At 39.6% G+C, this 25,859-nt stretch overlaps 1 protein-coding gene across 1 annotated transcript in view; it reads left to right on the forward strand.

The window, feature by feature from the left end:
- The window catches only part of slc35f1 (solute carrier family 35 member F1), a 106,536-nt gene that overhangs the window by 65,926 nt on the left and 14,751 nt on the right, over positions 1-25,859 (forward strand). The window contains exons 3-6 of the mRNA XM_072656580.1: positions 5,342-5,469; positions 12,793-12,952; positions 15,205-15,361; positions 20,049-20,101. Coding sequence (XP_072512681.1) covers positions 5,342-5,469; positions 12,793-12,952; positions 15,205-15,361; positions 20,049-20,101 — 498 coding nt within the window. The remainder of the gene's footprint in view (positions 1-5,341; positions 5,470-12,792; positions 12,953-15,204; positions 15,362-20,048; positions 20,102-25,859) is intronic.

Raw genomic sequence — 25,859 nt, forward strand, 5'->3', positions numbered from 1 at the left:
CCAGGATTTCAGGTAGGCTCTGGAACCCGGACAGGGAGAAGCAGATAAGTAGATGGATGGATGAATTTTAATTCAGTATGAATCTCCAATGTGTGTAGCTTTTACAGTCTGACAGTAATTATGAATGGAATTTTATTCCGGTATGAATTAGTTTGAGTGTTATTTTAACATTCTGACAGAACTAATTGTGAAGGAATTTTATTCAGTATGAATCCACAGCATATGCAGCTTTCACCAACTGATAGTGATAATCGCAGAGGGATTTTAATCCAGTATGAATCTGCAGTGTATTATTTTACAGTCTGACAGTAATTATGAATGGACTTTTATTCCAGTATGAATTTGTTTGAGTGTTATTTTAACAGTCTGACAGAAACAATTGTGGAGAAATTTTATCCAGTATGAATCTGCTGCATATGCAGCTTTTACCGTCTGATAGTGATAATCACGGAGGGATGTATATCCAGTATGAATCTCTAGCGTGTGAAGTCTCTGCAGTCTGACAGTAATTCTCTGACTGTGGAGGTATATCATTCAGTATGAATCTGCAGAATATGTAGTATTTACAGTCTGACAGAACTAATTGTGGAGGGATTTCAATCCAGGATGAATCTGCAGTAAAAAGGTTTTATGAGAGTTTCCTCAGAAGTAGAGAAATTACACATAATTACAAATTAAATTATTTATCCTGTACTAATACATGGCTTACCCCCCCCCCCCTTCCTTATCTGGTACAACAAATCCAGCTCCAATAGGGCTAATCAGATGTAAGATGTCTTACATGCAATCTGACTCTAAAAACTGATTTCTGATTTGATCCTTAAGATTTACTAGTCCCAGCCTTAAGAAACCGAAGTACAAAGTGTATGCAGTCACGAAGAAGTATGTGAGGCGTTTGCAGTAAATTAAAAAGTCTATTTTTATACTAGAGACTTGTATTATGGCAGTCTGTGTGTGTGTGTGCAGAGTGTGTCTGGAGTCAGGGCTCCTGGGCTGGCTTTATTAGCGCTCTGTCATGACTAGGACAGGTTCATATGCTCTCTCCAGTGGGTGTATCTACTAGCAAAGCAATTTCCTTTAGCTACTTTCCCAGGTGGATGGTGGTGTAATTGCTGCAGCGTGTGCTTATAAGACCAGATTAAATACACATTGTGTGCCTGTTGATAATGAGTGTTTTCAAAGACAAGGCTGTGGTATTATAGTTCAGTATGAACACTTGCAAAAGCTTTTCTGTTTCACTTGTTTACGTTAAGAAAAAGTCCTTCAGTCAGAGAATGCTCAGCTGACTAGCTGGCTAGTGTTTTAATAGAAACAGAAGGATTCAATGATGCTTCTGCATTTGTGTGAACTTACTGCTGGGTTCGACAACATGCGGTTCTTTCTCCTCTCCCATGTAGCTCTACAGCGTAATTAGCATATAGGTCAGAATAAAGTAATAGTAAACAAGGTTGAATGAAATAATCCTTTGGCAAACACTTTAACACAGTTTAAACATAATGTTCGTTATCTCTGGAATTAATCTAATATACAGCTGCTAATTTGTCTCTTTTGAGTATAGCTTATGCTGCTTTCACTGCTGATAGCACATTTTTAAATATTGCTGAGTATACTGCTGTCATTGTAGCATTTTAAGTAGTCAGACACTGCCAGAGACATTAAAATCTCAGATAAATCTATAAATCTAAGGAGATATAGTATTTATCTCTGCAAAACAAGTTGTGTTGTCCATGATAGTATGGATAGTTGTGTTGAAATAGGGCAAAATGGCTCTGCTTCTTATTTCACTTGCTGACCCTTATTGAAATGCCTGTGCAGGACGTGATCAGACTGATAGCAAGGACAGTCCGTCCACAACTACATATAGAAGGATATTATTGCGGGGCTACGGTGAATAATCCCCTGATCACAAAGAGAAATCACCATCTGAGAGGTCAGTGGTGTTAAAACCAAGTGATCAACGGATCTTTAGCCTAACCCATTAGCTGCCATATTTGGCATATCTGATAGTAAAAGTCACAGAACCATCATTGCCTTTACAACCATTCTTGCTCGCAAGAGAAGTTTATTACATTGGAAATCAAAACACCCTCAAAAAGCATCTGTGTGGCTTAGTGATCTGATGCAATTCATAAAGTTGGAAAAAATTAAATATTCATTCATTCTTAACTATTTGGGGACCTATTCTGACCTCTACAGATAACATTAAATCTATAACTGACACTGAATAGTATACTAACAGAGATGTGACAGATATTTTATTTAATTAAATACATTTTTTGTTTATTATTTATTTATTTATTTATTATTTATTTATTTAGTATTTTCCCCCACTTTTACCATGCCATATTTAAGTATTGAAATGTAAAGCCTTTGGATGTTGGGGTAGGGAGGGGGTCTGTGAAGGGGAACTTTGTGTTGGATAAAGGGAGGTAACTGGGTATGTGGAGTATAATAATGGGAAAGGGGATCACGATCATAAATGTAAAAAATGTACACCAGGAGACTGGTACAGGCCTGTTTTTTTGACCACTATAGTAGCCTACATCCATAGGGGTCACCAGATCTCCCCAGATCAACTGAACACCTATGGGACACTTTGCACTGACTGTTCTCCACATCACCATTAAAGCTTAGAATCTATCCATCAGCACCTGCATCACTTCATACTCATATTCATAAAGAAAAGATACTTTTAAAATGTTGTAGGGCTATATCTCAAGCTCAATTATTACAGACTTTCATATCTCACACCTATAAAATGGGTGTTTATTGAGTGTGGCGAGATCTTTTATTATATTTTTCTAAATCTAAAAATAAATTTTTCTCTTTGCTCTTCAACCTTTCAAAGCATCATGACCACCTGCCCAAAATGTTGTCCTTCACATGTCACCTAGACTTTAGCAGTTATGGATTAGTTGTTTATGTTGTGAGGTGGAGAATCCACAGGTTGGACTTGTTGTTCTAGCACGTCCCACAGATGCTAGATAGTATTGAAATCTGGGAAAAATTTGGAAGCCAGGAAAACACCTTCAGCTCTTTGTCATGTTCCTGAACTGACTGTAGCCGTGTGTGTGTGTGTGTGTATGTGTGTGTGTTGAACATTGAACATTTGCCTTTCCTGTTGGATGGAGATAGACTAATGTTTGCGTAGGTTTTCCAGCCTGTGGTCAGTGCATGTTTGCAGTGAGGCTGATTTTGACACATTTGCTAAGTCATAGCAAAATACAGTTCAGCACACACTGCATGCCTGATCATACTGTTAATCTGCACTGGGTTAGAAAATGTACAGATTTGAATCTGAATATGGAGGAGGGCTGTAGAAGGTAGTATTTCCTCATGAATGCATCTATTAGCTGCTGTTTTATTATTAACTAATCATGAACCAACCAGGTACCAAGTGATATATATACCTTTTTATAAATACATTACTAATCAGTATTAGGTTATATAAGAACGGTCTGCATGTGGTAATATGTCTAAATATTTTTTTCTTTCACGTAAATATCTCAAATATGCCATTTTTCACTTGACATAATGAGAATGTGGGTTATTTACATTGTGCCCAAATTCTCCAAAACTTGGGGGGGGGAAACCCTTTTATATTAATTAGAATATTTTTTTCTTCTATTCTTGTTACAATTTTTTGTCAAAACTATATATATATATATATATATAGAGAGAGAGAGAGATGTTCTTTTAAGTATTTTAAGAGCTGAGATTGAATTAATGATTTACAAATGCTATATTATGTATCCTAACTTCAGTACCTAACCTTCTAACCAAATTTGATTAGACCATATTACACACAAGACACAATGTTGGCTATCATTAAGGAGTCAATCACCACCACTAAGTAGACTGGAGTAGAAGAAACCGGAATGCATTCTTGATATTGTGTAAAGACTGTCATCCTGCACTCTGCACGAAAAAAGGAAGGAAACTGAAGCTCCCCTCATGACTCTGAAATGCCTGAGAGGCAAGAAGGAGCTAATTACATTTCATCTCACCTCTACACATGGCTGTATGCAGGCTGTGCTGGACTGAAGGCCTTTGCAGATGTCTTTGTAGTGCCCAATTACTGTTCCTCTCCAGATGGGCTCTGGGCCTCCCTCCACAAGAGATTTTTGCCAATTATAATACTAGATAAAAACGTACGCATTTAGTCCATGTCAGAATAGCTCTTGCTGTGTCAAGTGATTAGTGTGAACTCTTAGCTAGGCATATATGAAAGCACATCTAATCCTGCAAAGTCTCCTCTCCAGAGATCTCTCTGCTGCCCATGGAGAGATATTCAACTTTATTTGTTTACTAGTTTGTTGTGTTGTTCATTTTGAGTTGATATTCACTCACATGCTACCGCAGGGTTGTACTTAATCCTGGATTTATGCTCAGGTTAAGCTTTGTAATTTGTGCTGTAATCTTTTGAAAATAATGGTTCCTAATAGCAAGCTTTTTATTACAAGCAAACATAATTATTAAGGATGCCCCAATCCAGTTTAGTAAAGCCATCAGACAGGTTAAATCTCAGCTTGCAGCTGTTACCCAGCTGTTTGTCTATTCACTGTGGTTTTTGCTGCCATAACCATGTGGGAAACACATTTCTGCCACATCTTTCACTCTTTATAAATATGGCTGATTAAAAACTGAGCTGTCGTGGAACACACCATTCAGCTTTTCTAGTTTTAGGTGTTAAACAATGTGCGCAGAACCGTAAAAGAGAGGCAGATTAATGCTCATACAATAGAAAAAATTTAATCATAAATGTAATCATAAATCTTTTTGGAACAAATTGGAATCACATCCATTTAAGGTGCTCCAATCCAGTTTGGGGGAAGGTGAAGGGGCGTTGGGGGAAAATGTAATTAGGACATTGCCAATATGTTTCATAACATCAATGTTTTTGAAGTAACTGCTCCAGGGAAATATGTCAAATAACTGGCAACAATGTATTAGTAGTGCATAGCATTAAAGTAGCTACTGAAATCAGGCCTGGTGTAAGGCACATAGTCAGCAAACTATTTTCAAGGAGACTGAATCTATGATACAATAAATCAAGTATAATTAAGTTATATTAATGTTAACTTTTGTAAACTAATTGTATAGTTCCAATGTACAATGAATGTTACGTGATTAATGATTATTTAGGGAAATGGCTTTTAAACCAGTCTTCCAGGCATCTCAGGTGGTTTAAATTTTTTATGCATTTATTAGGGACCCCCGTTAGGACTAGTTTGAGATTGAGAGTGTTTGGATGTACAATCAACTGAACATGTACTGTACGTTCATCACCACAAATAAGTCGTGTTGGTATCTCAAATATTTGCTTATGTTTTACTTGCAGGAGAAGAGAACTTGCTGGCAATCTTGAAAAGACGATGGTGGAAGTACATGATCTTGGGCTTGATTGATATTGAGGCCAACTACCTGGTCATTAAAGCCTACCAGTACACCACGCTTACCAGTGTGCAGGTGAGTCTGTAACCATTCGTGACACCACAGCATATGTGAATTCAGGGGCTTATTTATGCTGTGTTCATGACAACTGGGGGTTCAGAATTGTCCAACTGAGAATAGTCTCTTTCCTACTTTGACGTGTTCATGCAACCTCAGCATTGAGAAGTCAGGAAAATATGGATGCTCACAGTAAACACAGTAAACACTTATGTGATTGTAGGCTATAATAGGTTATACTGATAGAAAGCCAAAAAATAGAAACTTGAAAGTTCTGCTTAAAGGCTTAAAACATACTATTACCTTCTGCTGTGAGGGTATGGACATGTTTCAACACAGAACTTTTCAGAGACTCTACAGCTTTTCAAGTCAGAGTTCTTTCACATGCTGGAAAACCTGAATGGAAAGTCTTCCACTGATCCATTGATACCTGCTGAAGTTTGCTGAACTGCAGTGCCACATGTGAACAAAAGTGTGAATGCTAGAACCTGCCAGCTTCCTGCACTCAGATACGTTCCCTTCTAACATTTCAGTGGAACTTGATGTTTGCCTGAGGAACAGTTTGTGTATGTGTGTGTGTATGTCTGATTTGATTAGTCAGCAGTGGATAGTTATGGGTTGTGTTGCATACTTTTATGTCCACAGTTATGCAGCATTTATGGTCCCTTCATGTAGAACACCTGTCATGGATGTAAGTCATGGAAACTGTCCTGGGGAATCCTGGAAATGTGTTTACTAAAAGGAGTGGGTACCCTGCAAGTGGGACATTGTGTGTTGGAGGGTTGTTGTAGTGGTGTAGTGGTGTAGTTCTGACTTGGTAACAGACTTACTTTACTACTTTACACACAGAACATTCCAGTCCAAATGTCTTAAATCTGATGTGTCTGATTCTTGTTAAGAGAGGTTTTTTATTGGGCTTTTGTATGGGCAGTTCTAGCCAAAGTACAGGGATCAGTGGCTGTTTAAGGTGGGTTCTAAATTACTGCTCTCCTGGCTGGTGCCCACTTTGTTTGGCAGTTAATCTTCATTAAAATGCTGTTAGTGGTGAAACAGCCTTACTCATGGCATCTCTAACGGCCCTTGATTAGTGGCCAGAGGAGGTCTTAATGATTATTAGAAAGTCCTACAGAGAGAGAGAGACTGATTTTCCCTCCACATTTTCTTCAGCTACCCAATGCTGCCATTACTGGATTGATTACCAAAGGCCTTGTGACTGTAAAGGGATGGACTGTGTATCTATGGTGATCTTTGCTGGCATCCCATTTGGTTTTAAATCACAGCTAATCCCTTATCTCCCCATTTAAGCATTAAGGTGGAGATCAAATAGCCTTTTATCAGACAGAGGATAGCGTAGGGCGAGAGAGTGAGTGGCACGAGAATCTTATCATCAGGCAAATATCTTGGTACATGAGCCAATGAGTAACTGAAAGTAGACTACTTATTTCAGAAATAATTCATAACTCACCTCTTTGCTGTCCAAAAAAACATGTATGTCTACAATGGTACCTTTACAGGAGGAGATGTAGCAAGTTCTATAGAATGCATAGTGGATCATTGTTCTTTGATGTATAAATAGTAAGTGTGTGACTTTGGTTAGGAGGAGAAAATGCTCAGATGTTGTTTACCAAGCCTGTTAATTGAGACATTTCATAGTAGGATATGAATAAAAAGATACGTTCTGCTTTTATTTGGCTGGTTAACATCACTTCGATGTCCCACAGCCACATAGCATTGCACAGCCTAGACTAGCTTAGCATAGCTTAGAACCCTGCGTTCTCTTTACTGGCATCCTGTAGCTGCCTGCATCAGATTTAAAACGCTGATGCTGGCCTACAAAGCCAAGAAGGGACCAGTCCCTCCATACTCGATGGCAATGGTCAAAAGCCGATCTGCACCAAGAACCCTCTGGGCCTCAAATATGGCTCAGCTTGACCCGCCATCCCTTAAAATCCACGGAACACAAGCGTCCAGACTTTTTCTGTCCTGGCACAAAAGTGGTGGAATGAACTTCCCCTGGGTGTCCGAACAGCAGAGTCGCTCACTGTCTTCAAACCCAGACTGAAGACCCACCTCCGAGAATACTTGGGCAAAGTGTAGTGTAGAGTATTATGGTCTTCATATTGACTTGTGTTTAGTAATCTCTGCTAAATGCCGTAAATGTAACTGTAACATGAACAAATACAAACATCCATCCGTTCATCCATCTGTCCTTCTTGTCAGGGTTGTGATGGGTCTGGGCAGGAATACACTCCAGACAGGAATAATAGGGCATTAGCCCTTCACAGGGAACCACAAACAAGCATTTACTCACACACTCACATGCCAGGAGAACCGTACTTGTCTGACTTCATTGTGCCAAGTGTAAAGTTTGGTGGAGGGGGGATTATGATGTGAGTTTGTTTTTCAGGAGTTGGGTTTGGCCCCTTAGTTCCAATGAAAGAAACTCTTAATGCTTCAGCAAACCAAGAAGTTTTGGTCAATTTCATGCTCACAGCTTTGCGGGAACAGTTTGGGGACGGACCCTCCTGTTCCAACATGACTGCACACCAGTGAACAAAGCAAGGTCCATAAAGACCTTGTATCGTCCAGCTCTGTTGGTCACTTGCTGTTTGTTTTGCAACACACTTCTCTGATTTCAATTACTGCAACCTTTGAACTTAATCTGCTAATTCGGAGGTTTGCGGTGTCTGCATGTGATGCTACATCCAGCATGGTATGTTTGGGGCTGCTGCAGCAGTCTGTTTCACTGTGTTGTCAGTTCTATTCTTCATGGCAATTTTAGCGTCCTTCTCTCAGAAGCTGGAATCGATGGGGCCTCATAAATGTGACGCAGAGCTATTGGTTGCCTATAGCTGCTGTTGTGTATGTGTATGTGTCTGTTTGTGTGTGTTTGTGTATGTATGGAGCTGTATAACCTAATTGTGATGGTGTGGTAGCTCACATAAAACAGAGGTGCATGCTCATCATCTGTAATGCCCTACAGAGTCCCAGAAACGGCAACTGAGAGCTGACAGCCACTCGGGGCTCCAAGCATCTGTTTCCATAATGAGCAATGTAATTTATACTCCTTGCAATACAGCATCATGTTGTGCTGGCGAAGGGGGGACTCGCGCTCTGTGACAAGCCAAGACGCTACGCTGAAGCTGGCTCCATGGTGTCAGTCTGCCTGACAGTGAGATTTACTGGGCCTGTTTTCTCTGCCCACTTCTAGAAACCCAAGAATGTGAAGTAGGGTCTGCATCTACCTGCAATATTAAAAAGAAAGGAAACCAGTATTATTAAGAAACTGCCAAACACAATTTAGCTAATTCTTTACTTTTCCAAGTGAGAACTACAAATGTTGATAGCTATCATATATGGCATATTAGTATTGATGGGTATGGTTATTGTGCTGATTTCAGCAGAAAGTACTACATTAAATATCAAAGGGCATAAAAAATAATCTGATCTTATGCTGCAACAGATCTATCCTGAAATGATATGCTCACACTGTATGATCTGATGTTAGCATGTAAACATGTTTAATAGTGCATACTGTTTCCATGGACTGTAATTTGTGATTGTATTCACACTGTCAGGAAATATAGAGCTATTACAACCTTAGAGCATCTCTAGCCTTTTAAGCCCGCATTGCCTTATTGCACGCATTCCATGCCATATACATTACAACAGTCCCATGTTTTGTATTGTGTGCTATGCTATAACACGTCCCATTTCCCAGTCACTCCATTCTCCTGATCATATAACAGTAGCACTGAAGAAATGAGATTAGGATAAAGTTGCATCTCAAAATTGTCCACAGGAGTGCACTAAAACACGTCACATGTGGCAAAGGAAGGTGTACATGTGAAAGAGCTGGTGCATTTTCAGCTCTCAATTAGTGGGAAATGCTCCCGCCTTTCCACAGTAACAAGACAGCTTGTTTGATGAGTTCTGACTGTTTGCTAGTTATCTGACAGAGGAAGCAGATCAGTGTGCACACCCACTCGCCAGAAAGCCTACAGTTTTGTTCCTTTTTCTCCTCGTAAGGGGAAAGTTTGCAGCCTTGCCGAACTTGCCACTGTCTTTGCTGATTCCCCGGAGGTCTGGGAGGAGAACGAGCGCAACATATTGCAATGATTTCATACAAATTCTAACAAGGTTAGACAATGGCTCATTAATATTAATATCCAGGCATGAGCAGCCACACAGAGGAGCCGCACCGTAAAGAATTTGCCTATTAAGGAGAGATGATTAGTTGTTATGGGTGATCGTAGAGGTTGGCTAGGGTCCAGAATGCAGATGTGATGGCCCATTGTTGCACTGCATCTCTCTCTTCAGCTCCCAGGCTGGTTCTCTGTCTGTCTTTATTCTATGCTACATGCATTTCGATGTGACATAGGAACTATTATGAAAGCAGCTTGAGGCAGGGGATGCAGAAAAGGTAGCTTTCAGTATGTAAAACAAATGAGACCTGGACCAGTCACTAAATACTCACACCTGTGCCAATTTGACCTCAATGAATCAGTGGTAATCATACAATTTTCATTCATTTTCTGATATTTGTGAAGCTAGAACCGAAATGTCACTGGAAGCACCATAATTACTTTCTCCTTGTCCACTGCAAAAGGTATTGTTTCCCTGCTGAACTGCCCTTTTAATATTTAAAAAAACAACCAGCAATGAAGTAGTGTTCCTGCCTCTGTAATTCAGGCATTTTAGATGTTTCGTGTCTCATTTGTCACAGATATGAATTTTTCACACTGAGGCTTTTGAATAGTAGGTTATTCCATCTGTTGTTAATGATGGACATTTCATTATGTCCCTTTTTTATCATATCTTGTTTTTGTGGTTTTACTTCTAATTACATAGTTATAAATACTTCTAATTATAGTTGTGCCATCAGTGTGCATTTTGTGAGCAATGGTTTGAGTCTGCACTTATGCATTATGGATTGACACAAACATGATAGAAACAACTCTACACACACCATCTACTTCTGCTGTCTAATCCAGTTGGCAAATCAGACATCAAGAGACGCAGCTATTTCATATTAAGTTTCCTGAGGAATCAGTGTACGTTGGTGACGGTTAAAAAAAAAAGACAATGCAAATAAAAAATAAATTAGATTTAGATCAGAGAATAAATATGTCAAGACAGATGGCCAAGACTTAGAGACGTCTGAGTATATACTGTCAAGGGATGTGAGCCCAGAGTTTAAATGAGGCTCAGATTGAGAGATTTTGCGAAGGGAGCAGAGTTAGACGGCCGGCTTGCACCTCAGCCAAATTCCCAGTTCGCTGCCAATTCACTGCCGGTTCTCCCAATTCAATCCCAGTTCGCTGCCAGTCACTGAGGTAGTGAAGTTTGGCTGGGTCACATGCCAGGAGTTTGGCTAAGTGTGATTCTGAGAAAGGTTTTAATAATAATTATTATTATTATTTTTATTATTATAATTATTATTATTATTATAGATTATTACATTATTATTATATATATTATATTATTATTGTGCCGTAAAAAACATTAGAGTGATAATCATAATCACACAAAAATGTTTCTACAAAACTGCAACTATACAGGAGTAAGAACAAAAAAAATGTTTTATTGATTATTTTATCATGAAATTCTGAAACATTGTAAAGAACAACAACATTCATATAAAAAAGTGTAAAATGACCAAAAAAACTAAAGGAACTAAATAAAAGGGCATACATTTAGCATTGTAAAATGTGTGTGGTGTTTGTTAGATAAGATGTTTTAATTATTCATTAATTTTGTTTTAGATTGAATCATTTTGTGAACTTCTGATCACATTTTTAGAGCCGTTCACACAGAGGTCCACATCATTATTTTGGAGGCTTTTCTGCACTGCACACTTTTACTGCTTGGACATTCAGCAGAGGACAGCAGCAGAGGCCTCTCAGAGTGCTCTCAGTCTCGAACGCACGACAGGCCATTTAGCTGTCTTGAAGGTTAATTTATTTGCTCATAGCCATTCGGAACTCGTCCCTTGAGGTGCTTCTGTGCAGCCGTCACTGAGTGCTGCTGGCTCTTCCCGGAATGGAGAGCTGATGACTCCTCTCCGCACATAAACCTCCCTTACACGCCTCTGTCCTCCTCCCTGTTACACCCATTGCAATAAACCCTCTGCATTGATATTTAGAGACGCTTTGTCCCAAGCTTATGAAAGCAAGCAAGTTTGCGTTTTAAACACTTGTATATATTGATGTTGCTGAGTTGATTTCATAACCCAGCATGGTATTATATTTGTGTCAGAGACAGATGGTCAATAACGGACAGTGTTGTGCTGTAGCATGCAAACAATCTCTATAAATCAGATTTAAATACTGCAGTGGGGTTGTGTGTTTGTTTTGTAATTGCCAAGTAATATCAGCCCCTGAATGCATGAGTTTTCTGGCATGCATGTCCGGACCCCTAATATGAGTTTCAGTGGGTTTACACCCATGGGGTGGATATATTAGGCAGCGAGTGGACAGTCAGTCCTGGAAGGTGTTGTATTAAAAGCAAGACAAATGGGCAAGTGTGAGAATCTGAGCCACTGTGACAACAGCCAAGTAGTGATGACTTGGTCAGAGCATACGAAAAACATCAGGCAGGTCTTGTTGGGTTTTTGTGCTCTGCAGTGGTCAGTACCTACTAAATGTGCTCCAAGAAAGGACAATCGGCGAACTGGCGACAGGACACAGGGACATAAGTCTCATTTACAGGACTTAAAGGGTGTGCTATTAACATCTTGATGCCAGATACCACAGGATGCCTTCAGGCGTCTTGTGGAGTCCATGCCTCGAATAGTCAGATCTGTTGTGGCAGCACAAGGGGAACTAATTAGTAGTAAGCTAAGGTACTAATGTTATGGCTGATCAGTGTATGTAATATAGAGTAAAGCAATTTGAAGAACACACATTTGGTTCTTCTATGTGAACTCCAGACTCTGTATGGATGTGTTCAGTTCCACTGGCTGCTCACCTGATTTACTGTAATAAAGATTTGATTAGGTAAACTAGGCATTGGATGGGAACTGGAAATACTGGCCTTCCCCGAGGATAGCACTGGAAATAGAGGAATTAGTGACGAACAAAAATAATATAATAATAATAATTTTAGTAAAGTGTTCCATCAAATTGATGTGCAGTTTTTGAATGTGGCAGTGTTGTTACTGCCATATTGTCCACATCCTAAATAAATGATTGAGAGGATAACTGATGCATTAGCTAGCCTATGAATTGGCAGGAGCTCAGTGTCAACCACCTCTACTAGACTGGTTTTAGTGTTGGTGTTTTTGCTTGTATATTGAAGCCAGTGTCGCGTGGCTAATGTGCTCTGTTTGTGTCTCCTCAGCTGCTGGACTGCTTCGTCATCCCCGTCGTTCTGCTGCTGTCTTGGTTCTTCCTGCTAGTGAGGTATAAGGTGGTGCACTTTGTAGGCGTGGGCGTGTGCCTGCTGGGCATGGGCTGCATGGTGGGAGCTGATGTGCTGGTAGGACGACAGCAGGGGCTGGGTAAGGGAATCTGACACCATATACACCACACATGCTGTACGTCTCACACACCCGACTCTCTTGTGTGGTGTGGCATTTCATATTCAGCCGTCCTCCACGACCGTTAGGGCTGTGTTCAGCACAGACTGAGGTTTCTTACGGAAAGCTTGAATCTTTGTTATTAAAAATGAAAGAGAAATAGGGCTCGTCTATATCTCACTCAGCCTCCCTGAGGCACAGGTCTCATGAAAAGCATACCAAAGCGTTGTCTGGACTCTGCTGAGTTTGGATTTGTGGAATACTGTAATTTACCCACAAGGGTCTTGTTCTTTAACGATATAATGCTCATCAGTTATGGATATTTCACTGTGCTCAAATTGTGCACAGCAGACTTAGAAAGAGACGCGGAGCAGGAAAGGAAGGTGATTTATTGTGGCGAGAAGTTGATTCATCCTAGATCATCCCAGCAGAAACAAGCTTATTTACCTCAGTGAAAGAAATATTTGTTCTGCGAAGCTCAGCTCTGATAACGTAAACTACTTTTTCAAATTAGAGATACCTTTGAGACCACCATGGAGAAAGTGTTCAGCAGTACATTGTTTCTGTGAAATGCATTTGTGTACAAATTCAGTGCTTTGCAACATTATTAAACACCCCCGAGAGTTATGAACATCTTATACAAATTGTACTTACGCATACAGTTCTGTGCATAACTCATTGATGTCAGTTGCAGTCAAAGCAGCCATAAACCATAAGTTCTATTTTTCAGGATATTTCAGAGGAGATATAAGATATACGATAATCCAATTGTGTAAGTAATATGAAAGTCAAATGACAATAAATGAAAAAAAGAAATACAGTGAACATAGGATCCCCAACAACTGAGCTAGAACTGATAGACCACTAAAACTGCAGCATAAGCTTTCATTTTTGTGAGAGAAGCTCCACTCTCTCTTCTGATCTGAAAACATCTACAGGTGTTTGTGTCCATTTCTGACCTGAAGCTGACCAAGAAACTTTTACTTAAAAGGAAACTAGGAAACTAAAAAGAAGAGAGCAAACACAAAAAGGCCAGAAGCTGCTGCTGTCCACCAGACTGACTGACCACCAGACCTCAACATCCTTAAATGTGTTTGGGATGATGAAGCAGAAAATGCTTTAATGATGCTAAAATGATTTAAGATTGAACTTTTGAAGGGTGGAAAGGGTAGATTTCTGCAGAAAGACTGAAAGTGAGTATCCTAAAAAGAATAGAAGCAGTAATAACAGTGGACACACTAAATACTGAAACATCCCACACTATTGATGGCAGACTAGTTTTATTTTAAATAAAATGTTTTTTGTATTTTTTTCCTGATGCTGAAAAATTTGTGTGTGTGTGTGGGGGGGTTATAGATTATTTTCATTTAATCTTTTTAGTTTTAACACGTTATTACATATGGAGCTGTCTGGGGAATAGAAACAGACATATGGTTTGAGTTTTACCTTGAAACAATGGGGTGTATCATCACCACGGGGGGCTCAGAAAACCAACGTTATCAGCAAATGGACATCAAAGACCACGTATTTGTGATGTATAACAATGTAACCCTGACATCATACGGCAAGGCTTCTGTCAGGTGCAGTTTTGAAACCTTCAGCCAGCATTACGTTTACTGCAGGATTAAAGATTGTTTTTCTACGTTCTTAAAGCTGACTGATTGAGTTGACTCTTTAAGCACGGAGAAGCAAATCCGACTACCACATTAGTAACTTTGACAAGAAAAAAAGTGGAGAGTGCAATGGAGAGTGCTCTCTAACTAACCAGTACTGTAATGAGTGCCTTTATTCGGAACCTGTATGCTGTAATACGAAATTCTTCAAGACAAAATAAGTTTTTGGTCTATAAATACTTTAAAGCAAATGAAAAGCTAAATATTCTGTTTGCATAACTAGTAAAACCCCTGTGCTGTTCCTTGGGAAAAAACAGCATCAAAACTTACTTGGATATTACTGATTTCTCCTTGAAATTCTATTAAAGTTGCTTTTATATTTTCTAGATTAACCCCTTAACACTTCAAGGCTGTAAATTACTCAGTAATTACAGGGACTTCTGGTTATTCTTTGGAAATAGATATTTTGTAATAACACTTACGGCCCTGCCGGTGGGCCATAAGCTGTTTAAAATGAGATCATTGATCAGACTACAGTATAACCCTATATGTCAAATGAGTATATGTCATAAGTATCCATGAACAATTGTTATTTCTAAGATTTTGTTCCTCTCCCAACAGGAGACCATAAGCTGCTGGGGGACCTGCTGGTTTTGGCCGGCGCTACACTGTATGGCATCTCTAACGTGTGTGAGGAATTCATTGTGAAGAACCTGAGCCGTGTCGAATTTCTGGGCATGATGGGCCTCTTCGGCTCCTTCTTCAGCGGCATCCAGCTGTGAGTGTCACTCTGCAATATTCACTCCATCCTCAGTACTGCAGAATACTGCTGATAATACAGTACCAACCTGGTCAAAAGCTTTTCAGATGTTTGGGATGAATTGGATTGTAGAATTGCATTGATTGTGAGCAAGGCCTTCTGGTCCAACATTAGCGCCTGGCCTCACCAGATTCCCACCAAAAGCTTTGGACCTTCACAAAAAAGTGGAGGCTGTTATACCAACTAGGGTGATGGTCAGGTGTCCACATGCTTCTAGCCATATTTTGTACCTAGGTACATAGGTACCTGGGTGTAGCCCATGCGTGGAGAAGACTGCATTAAGCATTACGATGAAGTGCATGCGTAAATTTCCATTGCAGAGGCTAGAGACTCTTGCCATTTAAAAGCTAAAAGCTAAAAACAAATGTTTTTTTTTTTTTTACAAAACTGTTTATTAGCACATTTCTAAAATTACATCCTTAGGAATAACAGCATGTAGCATAAAACATTGATCAAATGATGGCTTGGTGGTTAGAGCACTAGATTATTGATCACAAGGTTGTGGTTTCAAAACCCATGTCCACTAAGCTACCACTGTTGGACACTTGAGTAGCATGGCTGACCCCACACACTGACCCTGTTTTTAGTGGTAGCTGAGTGGTTAGAGCTTTGGGTTATTGATTATGAGGTTGTGGTTTTGATACCCGTTTCAGATATTTGGACACTGTTTACACCCTTTTGGCTCTTTTTGCTCCAGGGGCATTGAAGACCCTGGTGTTTTAGTGTAATGACATTAAATGTTCTTTACCTGAAAATACCTTTAGATTTTTAGCCTATTCACTAGAAATGACATTATTATTATATATAAATTCACAAAACGTCTTAATATTTTTGAAGATTCTGGATTTCTAAACAGCTGTGTGCTTTGTTTCACCAGAAAAGTAATTGACATTTAATGTCCAGTAGGTTCCTCAGTCAGGTTCACACTACCATTCATACTCCAAACAAGCCGCAGGCCCTTGTCAGCTGGAGTTCCTGAGTTCTCCACCTAACGATTTCCTCCTCAGCTGTGTCTGCACCACAGTACGCGTTCTGCATCAGCCAGCTGGCCTTTGCTGGAACTAGCTGGAAATATCTTGCAGACCTCGAGCCAACTGGAAATGTGTTCTTCCCCAGTCGTTCTATCCATACGCCAGCATGGGCCACTTGGATCCCTCACCTCCCCCAACAAGCTCCGGGTAGCCTCCAGCTGGAGCTGAGACCACCAGCCGCTGTCTTTACCATGCCAGCTCACTGAAGCACACACAGACACACCAACATCTATATCCTGCTGTATTTACACAAACCCCAGGCGAGCTGTTTACTCATGCCAGCCGCTTACATCTCTGGCGTAATTATACTGAGATGCACTTAGCCGAGAAAGGCTGGCCATGGCTAATGCTGTACTATCGACATAGAAATCATAACAGAGCACAGAATCTGTTCAGTTTAATTCAGTTCTTGATTATTTCAAAGGTAAAAGCAAGCCTCTCTCTGGGGAGAACTGCGTGTTTAATTTAATAGGGCAATTCAGATGTAAATCATGCACATATTTTCAGAAATTACACCTGTTCTGTGAAAAAATACACGTTTTGTTCTAAATGTCAGTGTTGAGAGTAGTGGTGACAGATATTTGGTCAAAATACCATGATTTTGGCTTAAGACTTTGAACCTGCAGATAATGTCAGTGACTAGATGCAACTGTATAAACTGTCCCCTTACCCAAATGCAGTTAATTAGTTAGAAGATATTTGGTGTCTGATTGATTCTTTAGTTTTGCAATGGAGCTTTAAGGCAGCTAGTGTAGCTAACAAGTAGTTGAAGTCTATGTCACTGAAAATCCTTTTGTGCAACAAAGAATTGTATTACATTACATTACACGTCTTGGAGCCGCAGAACCTAAGAAGCAAACATTGGGCACCAAATATCTTCTAACTGATCAATTGCAGTTAGGATAAGTGGACAGTTTATAAAGTTGGTTTAATAATTGTAATAATAATAATAATGTGCAATGGGTGGTGCAACCTGGGTTCGAATCCAATGGCAGATTTCTTGCAATTAAGGCTCACGATTGTGCCCATGTGTTACTTGATTGGTTTGCTATTCAGGCGTATTCAAGTGTAGTGTATGTGAAGTATTGTGTGTCAAGGTTTCCATATTGACTTTTGTATTTGGCAGCGTCAAGCTTGAGGTATCTTTTCAAGAATCAAGAATCCAATCAAGAATACTTGGGCGAAGAGAAGAGTACTATGGTCTCCATATTGACTTGTGTTAAGTAGTGTCTAAGCTTAGAGGTATCTTTGAATGTTTAGTCTTTTCAAACTGCTGAGGTTATCCTTGTGTAAATAGCAAAGCGCTTTTGTAAGTCGCTCTGGATAAGAACATCTGCTGAATGCCTTAAATGTAAAATGTAAATGTAAATCTTTTGGATCCTAGTCTTTACAAACTAGCTAAGGTTACTTTCTAAGTGAAGCACTTTTGTAAGTTGGTCTGGATGAGAGCATCTGCTAAAAGACTTAAATGTAAATGTGAATAGTAATATATTTATTTATATAGCCCTTTTTATACATGCAGCATTAAAGTTAAATAAAGAAATAAACCAAAAATCTTTCAAATAAAAAACTACATTGATAAAAAAAACAGAAAACTTTTCAAAATTAAATAAAGCATTACTATAGAAAGAAAATATAATAAAAATCCTAAAAAATGAATCCTAAAACAAGTATATATATATATATATATATATATATATATATATATATATATATATATATATATATATAATCATTAAATTGTATATTACATCATTTAAAGGAAAAATAAAAAAGCATAATAAAAAGGAACAATATAAATATCGGCTAATAAACTAAGTAAATAAACTTCCGCATATTTGATGCATAATAACAGAAACTATAGTTATATTTTGCTGCTAGTTATAAGCTATAGATTTCAGAAAGTGCTTCATAATACAAGCACTTGATGATCTTACAGTCTTATTTGGGTCACAGTCTGTCAGTCCCTCAGTTCTTCTGAGATGCAAGCAGGTACTAATTTAATAAAAAACTCTTAAAAATCAATCCTAAGTGAAAGAGGCAGCTGATGTAATGAAGCTAATATGTTCCCTATGTTTTGTTTGTGTTAGTACTTTGGCTGTAGCGTTCTGAGAGAGCTGCAGTCAGTCAATAGTGGTTTTAGGTAATCCTGTGAATAATGTATTACTGGAGTCTAGTCATGAAAATACAAAAGCAGGGATTTGCTTCTCTGCATCTTGAAGTGTGAGTAAAGGATCTAACTACTGCTGCATTTCATCATGAAAAGAAGCTGTTTTAGTGACAATGCCAATATGAGATTTACATGTTACGGTGGAGACAGAAATTACACCAAGATATTGCTCTGAATACTGGATTAATGGCAGAATGTACGAGGGAAATGAAAGTGGGTTTAATACAGAACCCTGCGGTACCCCATAAAATCTATTATTCTGAGTGATGCTCACCTAGACAAAGTGCTTTTTTCTTTTAAGATGTATCCAACCACATGAATTTCTAGAAAAGCAAACCCAACTGTCAAGCTATTTCATGAGAATATTACTGTGCCTGATGTAACAGTAGATATGAAAGTGGCTCAAATATTCACATCCATCTCATGTGGTCTGATTCTAAGTGGAGAGTGAGACGTATAGCCATTTACACCTGCCATTTCTGTGTGTTGAATGCATATCCAGTGACCATTTTGTGACCAGCGGGAGAGCACTGTGGACAAAGAGGCTCTTCCTGCATTTTTCCTGCAGACAGAAATGTCCCACAAGTCCTTGTTCATGTCAGTGCTGAAGCTGTTACACACATGTACATGTTAACGCAGCTTATAAACAAATGAGAGAGGAGACAAAGAAATACGCACAGCAGCTGCTGTTGTATCTGCTGTGATAACACAATTGATTAGGCAATCCTACGTTGTCGGGATGCTGCGTGCAGCCCTCATACTACAACTGTTATGTGGTCATAGTGCCCCATGTACCCAAGATGCTTTGGACACTTGTGATTGGACCACCCAAGACACACGTTAATAGCAGGTGTAAACGTGGTCTAATTTAGCAAGATCTGATTTTTTGAGTTCACCCGTCCTTCAACACCCAACATCAAAAAGATCCAACACAGATTTGTGGCACTTAACACTGTAAGCTATGATGGCTGAAGGCAGTTAAAACTGTCTCCCTCTCCGTTTCTCCTTCCAGCACCGCTGGCCGATCATTCCGTAACCTTGGTAACGGCTCTGAAACCCTGTGATGCCTCTGCAATGCCTGTGTGGATTGTTTCTTGTGCTGTAATTGTGTATGTGTATGGGTGTGTGGGGGGTGGGGGTGGGTGTGGGGGGCTGTGGCTGATTGCTAGCGGGCCATGGAGACGCTCTGCAGCGGGACGAATCGTGTCAATAGAAATCCCTCGGAATGTTCCGGGTGGTCGGAGGGATTGACCGCTCTGTGCTCTGACACCGGGGATTCGTCAACCTGCACGCCGTAGCAGTGATCGGCCGCCTGTCAGAGTGAAGCATGCAGCCAGGGCTTCAGAGACCACGGCGTTTTTCTTTCACAGCCGCTCAGGTTTTCCTCTCCACTCTGCTGGGTTCACCTGTGGCTGACGTGAATTGATGTGTTTTTCTATTTCAGAGCTATCATGGAACACAAGGAGCTGCTGAAGGTGCAGTGGGACTGGCAAATAGGTAAGTCACTCATTCAGACATGACGTTGTGTATTTATGGGATTGTACTGTGAATAGCGGTGAGCCCCTTTTCACCTGTGCATTTTTATACAGGAATTTAACAATGATTAAAGTCCTGGTGAGACTGGTGCAGAAATCTACCTGCCCGAGACAATTCCTGTGATATTACCAAACGAGGAATTATATATTTATAGCAGAGTTGTGTGAACAGAACAATACAATGCCAGGAATAAACACAAATGTTGTTGTTGTTGTTTGGTTATTTTTTAAGTTACTAATTGTTATGTATATTGGGATATGGTAATACTCTCAGCCGATATTGGTGACCTGCAGGTTTTACAGGTATGAAAAATGTCACTGATAAAGCACTTGATAATTACTGACGTTTCTGTGGCGACACTGCCGGGATTTGAACTCATGCTCTCCTGAAGGTAGGACGTAACCCTGGACAGTTGTGCCACTGAAAAATCTGTGGTCAGCTTTCTTTATATTTGTCTGAATTCATATCAACAAATAAGTCTTTCTATATATTACCTTCAAATAACTGTATGAAATTGGATATTCCTAAAGTTTGGTCTAAATTTGGAAAGTTACAATGCACCTCTCACATAGAATCATATTCAGTGATATTCAGTCACTCATTTTTATGCATATATTTGCTTTTGTTAAAGTGTATTTGTATGTATGTGTGTGTGTATTTATTCTCTACATGTTGTTATTTAAGATGTAGTTTCTGTGTTTATGTTGTGATGTTTTGTCCCGGGCTCACTTGTATAAGAGATCTTAATCTCAATGTGATTACCCTGGTTAAATAAAGGAAAAATAAAAAATAATAATAAAAATCTCCGTAAAACAAACTGAGCTGGTGAATATGAGCCCTAAACGCCATCATGTTAAGTATTATAACATAGGCACACAGTGTCATTGATGCGAAGCACTGAACAGCACCCCCTTGTGAGAATATTTGGCCTATAGTGGGTGAGTGAGTTACAAGCCAGATCCATGAGGTGCTTTGCATCTAAAAACATGTACTTTAGCATACAAATCACACATTTAACACTATTTTGTGAAGAAAACCAATGTGAAAAAAACATAATAGAAGAGGCAATCAGCATTTTCTATACTTTAGCCTTTCACAACGTTGTGGAGGAATTTGAGCCTACTTTCTTTTACACAACTGCTTTTATTCAGAGGTATGCATGAACTACTTTTCTGAGCCCTTTAGCTCCTCTCTATAACTCAGGACTTTGACTATTGGTCACTGTAAAACATCCGTTGTGTTTCTTTCTTAGTCATTCAGGTGTGGATTTGCTTTTCTGTTTTAAATCATTGAGTCATTGCTGCAAAATTCAGAACAGCTTCAGGTAATGGACAGATATGCAGACAGTTTACTCATGATTTGTCTAATCCAGAGCAGAACTCATATCTCCTCAAGTATGAGCAAGTTCTTCAGGGCCTGAGGCAGCACGATATCCGCTCGCCATCATACTACCACCACCACCATGTTTGCATGTTGGTGTTGTTTTTGTATTGTGTAATGCAGGATTAGCTTTAGGCCAACCATAAAAACCATAAAAAGTTGTCAAAGAAAACCAAGTTAGCCCTTTTGCTTAGCAGTGCTTTCTGTTTTGCTGCTCTCCAATGAACGCCACGTTTCAATGCCAAATTCGTCTTGACGTCACTCTTAATTTCAGCTCCAAACGTGTCAGCCACAGGAGACAGCAGGACTAAATAAAAACTGGTGTGTGTTTATATTTTTGTATGTGTAGGAGGGTGAGGTGTTGCAGAAGGGGATTGATTGCCTTTTCTTTTCCATGCCTTCCCAACACTGCACACACACAAAACACACACTCATTCCCTGATGTGTGAGATCATTTTCTCTCAGTAACAAGCAAAAGAGCGCAGTCACATGGAGCTACTGTACCTGAGTAGAGATACTAGGCTGAACCAAGATGTTTGAATTGTGTATGTGATCAGATTGTAGTTAGACTACTACTGCAAACATTGTGTGTGTGTAAGTTAATGAGACTAACACTCTGATTCTTTTATCAACCATTGAATCTTAACATTTTTGTACCTTAAACACTAGAATCATTACACCCATTGAGCAGTTTATTAGGAAATCATGGGCTGTTCACGGTTTTGTGAAAAACACTTAGTCACCTAAAGCAGAATTATACGATTTTATGATATCTTCCTCCTGGGCTCCCTTTATAGACAGTATAATAAGACATGATTTACACATGCATTTCTGGACAAGCTGGGAGACACATAAGGGGCATTGAAAATGCAAGAAGCATTGACTCACACTGTAAAGTAACGCTACTGGATTCTGCACAAATATGACTTGGGTCATGCAGTTGTTCTGCTTGCTTCACCAAAGTTACATAGTGCAGAAAAGCAAGATGCTGTTTTCATTATTACAAGATAGTGGAGCATCAAAGGTTGTTTAATAATATTTGACTATGCAGGGATGATCACACCAGCACATGTATACTATTTATTACAAAACATTGTGCCCTAAAACTACTGCGTCACGGCTGTTGCTTTAAGATAAAAATGTGACAGAATTATTATGTGGCAGCTGTTGCAGTATTCAGTATTCAAGTCATATGTGAAGATCAAATATTCAAGCTCAGTATTTGAGCTACTGGTTGATGCTAAATTAATTCAATCCATCTTGTTTTGAAGCTTAATAGTAGCATTGCTCCATAACTGATTTTAAACATTGTTCAATCCACGTGGTCCAATTTTAATATCATTATGGGATTTGATGCCTCAAATCATGAGACATTGTGGTGAGTATCGTGTTGTAAGCTAGCTGCCAATATTCAACCAGTGCACAGCCTCCTGCGTGAACTCTCCACACACCCTACCAGCTCCACTCAAAGTGTCGGTAAAATCATCTTGTGTATTAACCGCCCCTGCATCACTCCTCTTCAGTTCCACGCCAGCGTACAGCAGGCCGAGCTGATAAATGGCATTTGGCTGCGGCACAATATGGAGGTGGAGAAGCTGTCATCCATCCCATATTTTCACTCTTTTCATGATGCCAAGGCTGTGGCTTTGCGCTCGTCCCCAACCTCCTGCTGTGTGTTGTTGGAGAGTCAGGCCATGCCAAAGGCAGCATTTGGGCCGCGTCTCTGCAGACTCCGTCTTGTCACAGTAACATCAGTGAGTCTGGAGTTGCTTTTGGGGAGAGAGCGTTATTAACTCTCACTGCTATTGCAAACACAGCACCATGTGTTGAGGGTGTTCTGCCCTAGAAAAAAAAATAACGATAGCTTGATCTCACAAAACATGGCAGTACTCTACCCATCAAATGTTTGGGGAAACAACATTTTTCCACCAAGTAAGAAAAAAAGGCCTGTAAAGGAAACAGCTGTAGATCCCTGCTAACCCAGCATTTGTTTAAAAATCATGGGTCATAAGGTTGCCCCCCTTTACTGCAGTAACAGTGTCTGGGAAGGATTTACACTAGATGCTGTTACACTAGACAGCACGCTGATGTAGGATGATTAGTTCTGCCACTCCAACTCATCCCAAAGGTACTGAATGGAGCTTAATCACTCCGTTGGCATTTGGGATGGTGACCTCAGGTTCATCTGCTGCTGCTCCGGAGCGTCCCATTTTATTGGTAATGCTTTCTTATAGAAATGATACAGGCTGTTGTGTGTATTTGAATACCTGTATCAGCCATAGATGAGCGATTTAGTAAATGCTATAGCATTTTTTAAATCAGAAAAACATTCCACATACATGCTTATTGTAGCATTTGGTTAATTTGAATTAACCAAGGTGGCTGCCCACCGCTCTGGGTGTGTGCTCACTTGTTGCCCCAAGTTCACTAGTGTGTGTGTGTGTTCACTACCACAGATGGGTAAAATGCGGAGGACACATTTCGCTGTACAGTGACAGATATGTGCACTTTTACATTGTACAAAGCAAGAAAGCCTCTGATTGGCTCCTTCTCACCTTTCTCATTAAGGACCGCCTCCACACACTGATTACTGACCCCCCCAGGCACACTAGGGGGTGATACTGATACTGAGACTGATACTGAGGGTGGGTTTTTCTTAAACTCTTTCATAAAAAAGGGGTGTCTGATACATTTGCAGCACTCATGTTCATCAAATTGTCATCCATGGTATGAAAACAGAATGGTCTGATATTTTTATTTTCCAAACTGTTGTTAAAAGCACCTAATAAGTTTGAGTGCTGATGAGTGATATCACAACAAGGGTATACAAGGCATGGGTTTGCATTATTATTAGTGCACACAACAGTGGCTTGCTCAGTTTAACAGTATTTTCAAAGAAAGATAGATAATCAGCTAAAAATAACTTTTTTAAAGCTTGACAAGTTTGACAAACAGTGTATATGTACTGTTCCTTCAATATATGCCAGTGGAACTGAGCACCATTACGCCTGTGAATGATCTCTTAACATCACAGTGAAAACTCTTTCCGATGGTTCCATAACCTGCTTTTTTATCAGTTTATGTGGAATGAATTCAGGGCGTGCAATGGGAAAGTGCAGGGGAAGGATGGCTGCAGGGAAAAAAGCTTAAGAAAAGGCAGACCTGGCTCGAGGTCATCTGGTGAAATGTTTACTTGCTAATGTATCATATCTCAGCCCACACACAGCAGCGCCCGAATCCCTTTGGGAGAGAAAATGATTTCACTGCTACACATCCTGATCAAAAGAGATAGTGCTGCTCTCTCAGACGATGCCCTGGAATGTGGCTAAATTTGTAGTCATTAGCACCCACTAATTATAAAATTGTCCTGAATATTCATGATATTCAAATGTGTGTGCTGATGTCTCTTTACCAGACACTTGTAGAAGCTCAGTTAAAGACTCGTCTATGCACACTCTGCATGAGAAGTCTCTGTTATGAAGAACTTGTGGCAGCATGCCATTTTCTACTGTATTTGGATCATTAGACAAAGTATGTGAATGATTTGAATAACACTGAAGCTCTCTGTTCTGGATGTCCTAGGCTAAGTGTGTGTGTGTGTGTATGTGTAGGTATGTATGTGTGAGTGCACGTGTCAACATTTAAAAGTTTTAAAGTTACAACCATAAAATTGCTGTGTCCTGCCAGGAGACTGATACTTTATAAGCAATTTCCAAAAGCGGTTGATGTGGTCTGGCAGTGTTAAATTATGCTTACAGTGCTGGCTCAGACGAGCATTTCCTGGGAACATACCAAGGCTCAGAGCACAGCAAAAGCCTTTAGGCTTTGGCTGCTGAAAACGACAATATGGTTGCATATTTAAAATCCAGTATATTTGCATGCAGACACAACCTGTGCATGTTAAATTTTGCGGCAAATGTAACATAAATTGAAGCAGTATCTTTCTTAAAGGAAAAAAGAATGGTTGTTGCACTGGTTGTAATCACAACACAAGCCTCAGAATGGTTGCTGATTGGCTACAGCAGATTTCCTAGATGATTTCAACATTCAGATATATATACTTAAAGATTTTCATTCAAAACGGGGTTTGTTGGGAGTTTTTTCAATTGTAGAGAAGCTTACAGAGTCTTCTTTCTTTACAGTGGTGATAGAAACCATGGACTGTGATGTCTACAACTCAAATGTTTATTTATGATTCAAACCACCAGAGAATATACACTCATATCAGACTCAGAATGATATTTGATTATATTATATAAGTTCAGTAAGTTGATGATAGGGGCTATTTTCCCTTGAGACACACTGCATGCATTTCTTCCATTAGGGTGCTTAGAAAAAC

Source organism: Salminus brasiliensis, chromosome 1 (assembly GCF_030463535.1).
Source record: "Salminus brasiliensis chromosome 1, fSalBra1.hap2, whole genome shotgun sequence".
NCBI classification, from domain to species: Eukaryota; Metazoa; Chordata; class Actinopteri; order Characiformes; family Bryconidae; genus Salminus; species Salminus brasiliensis.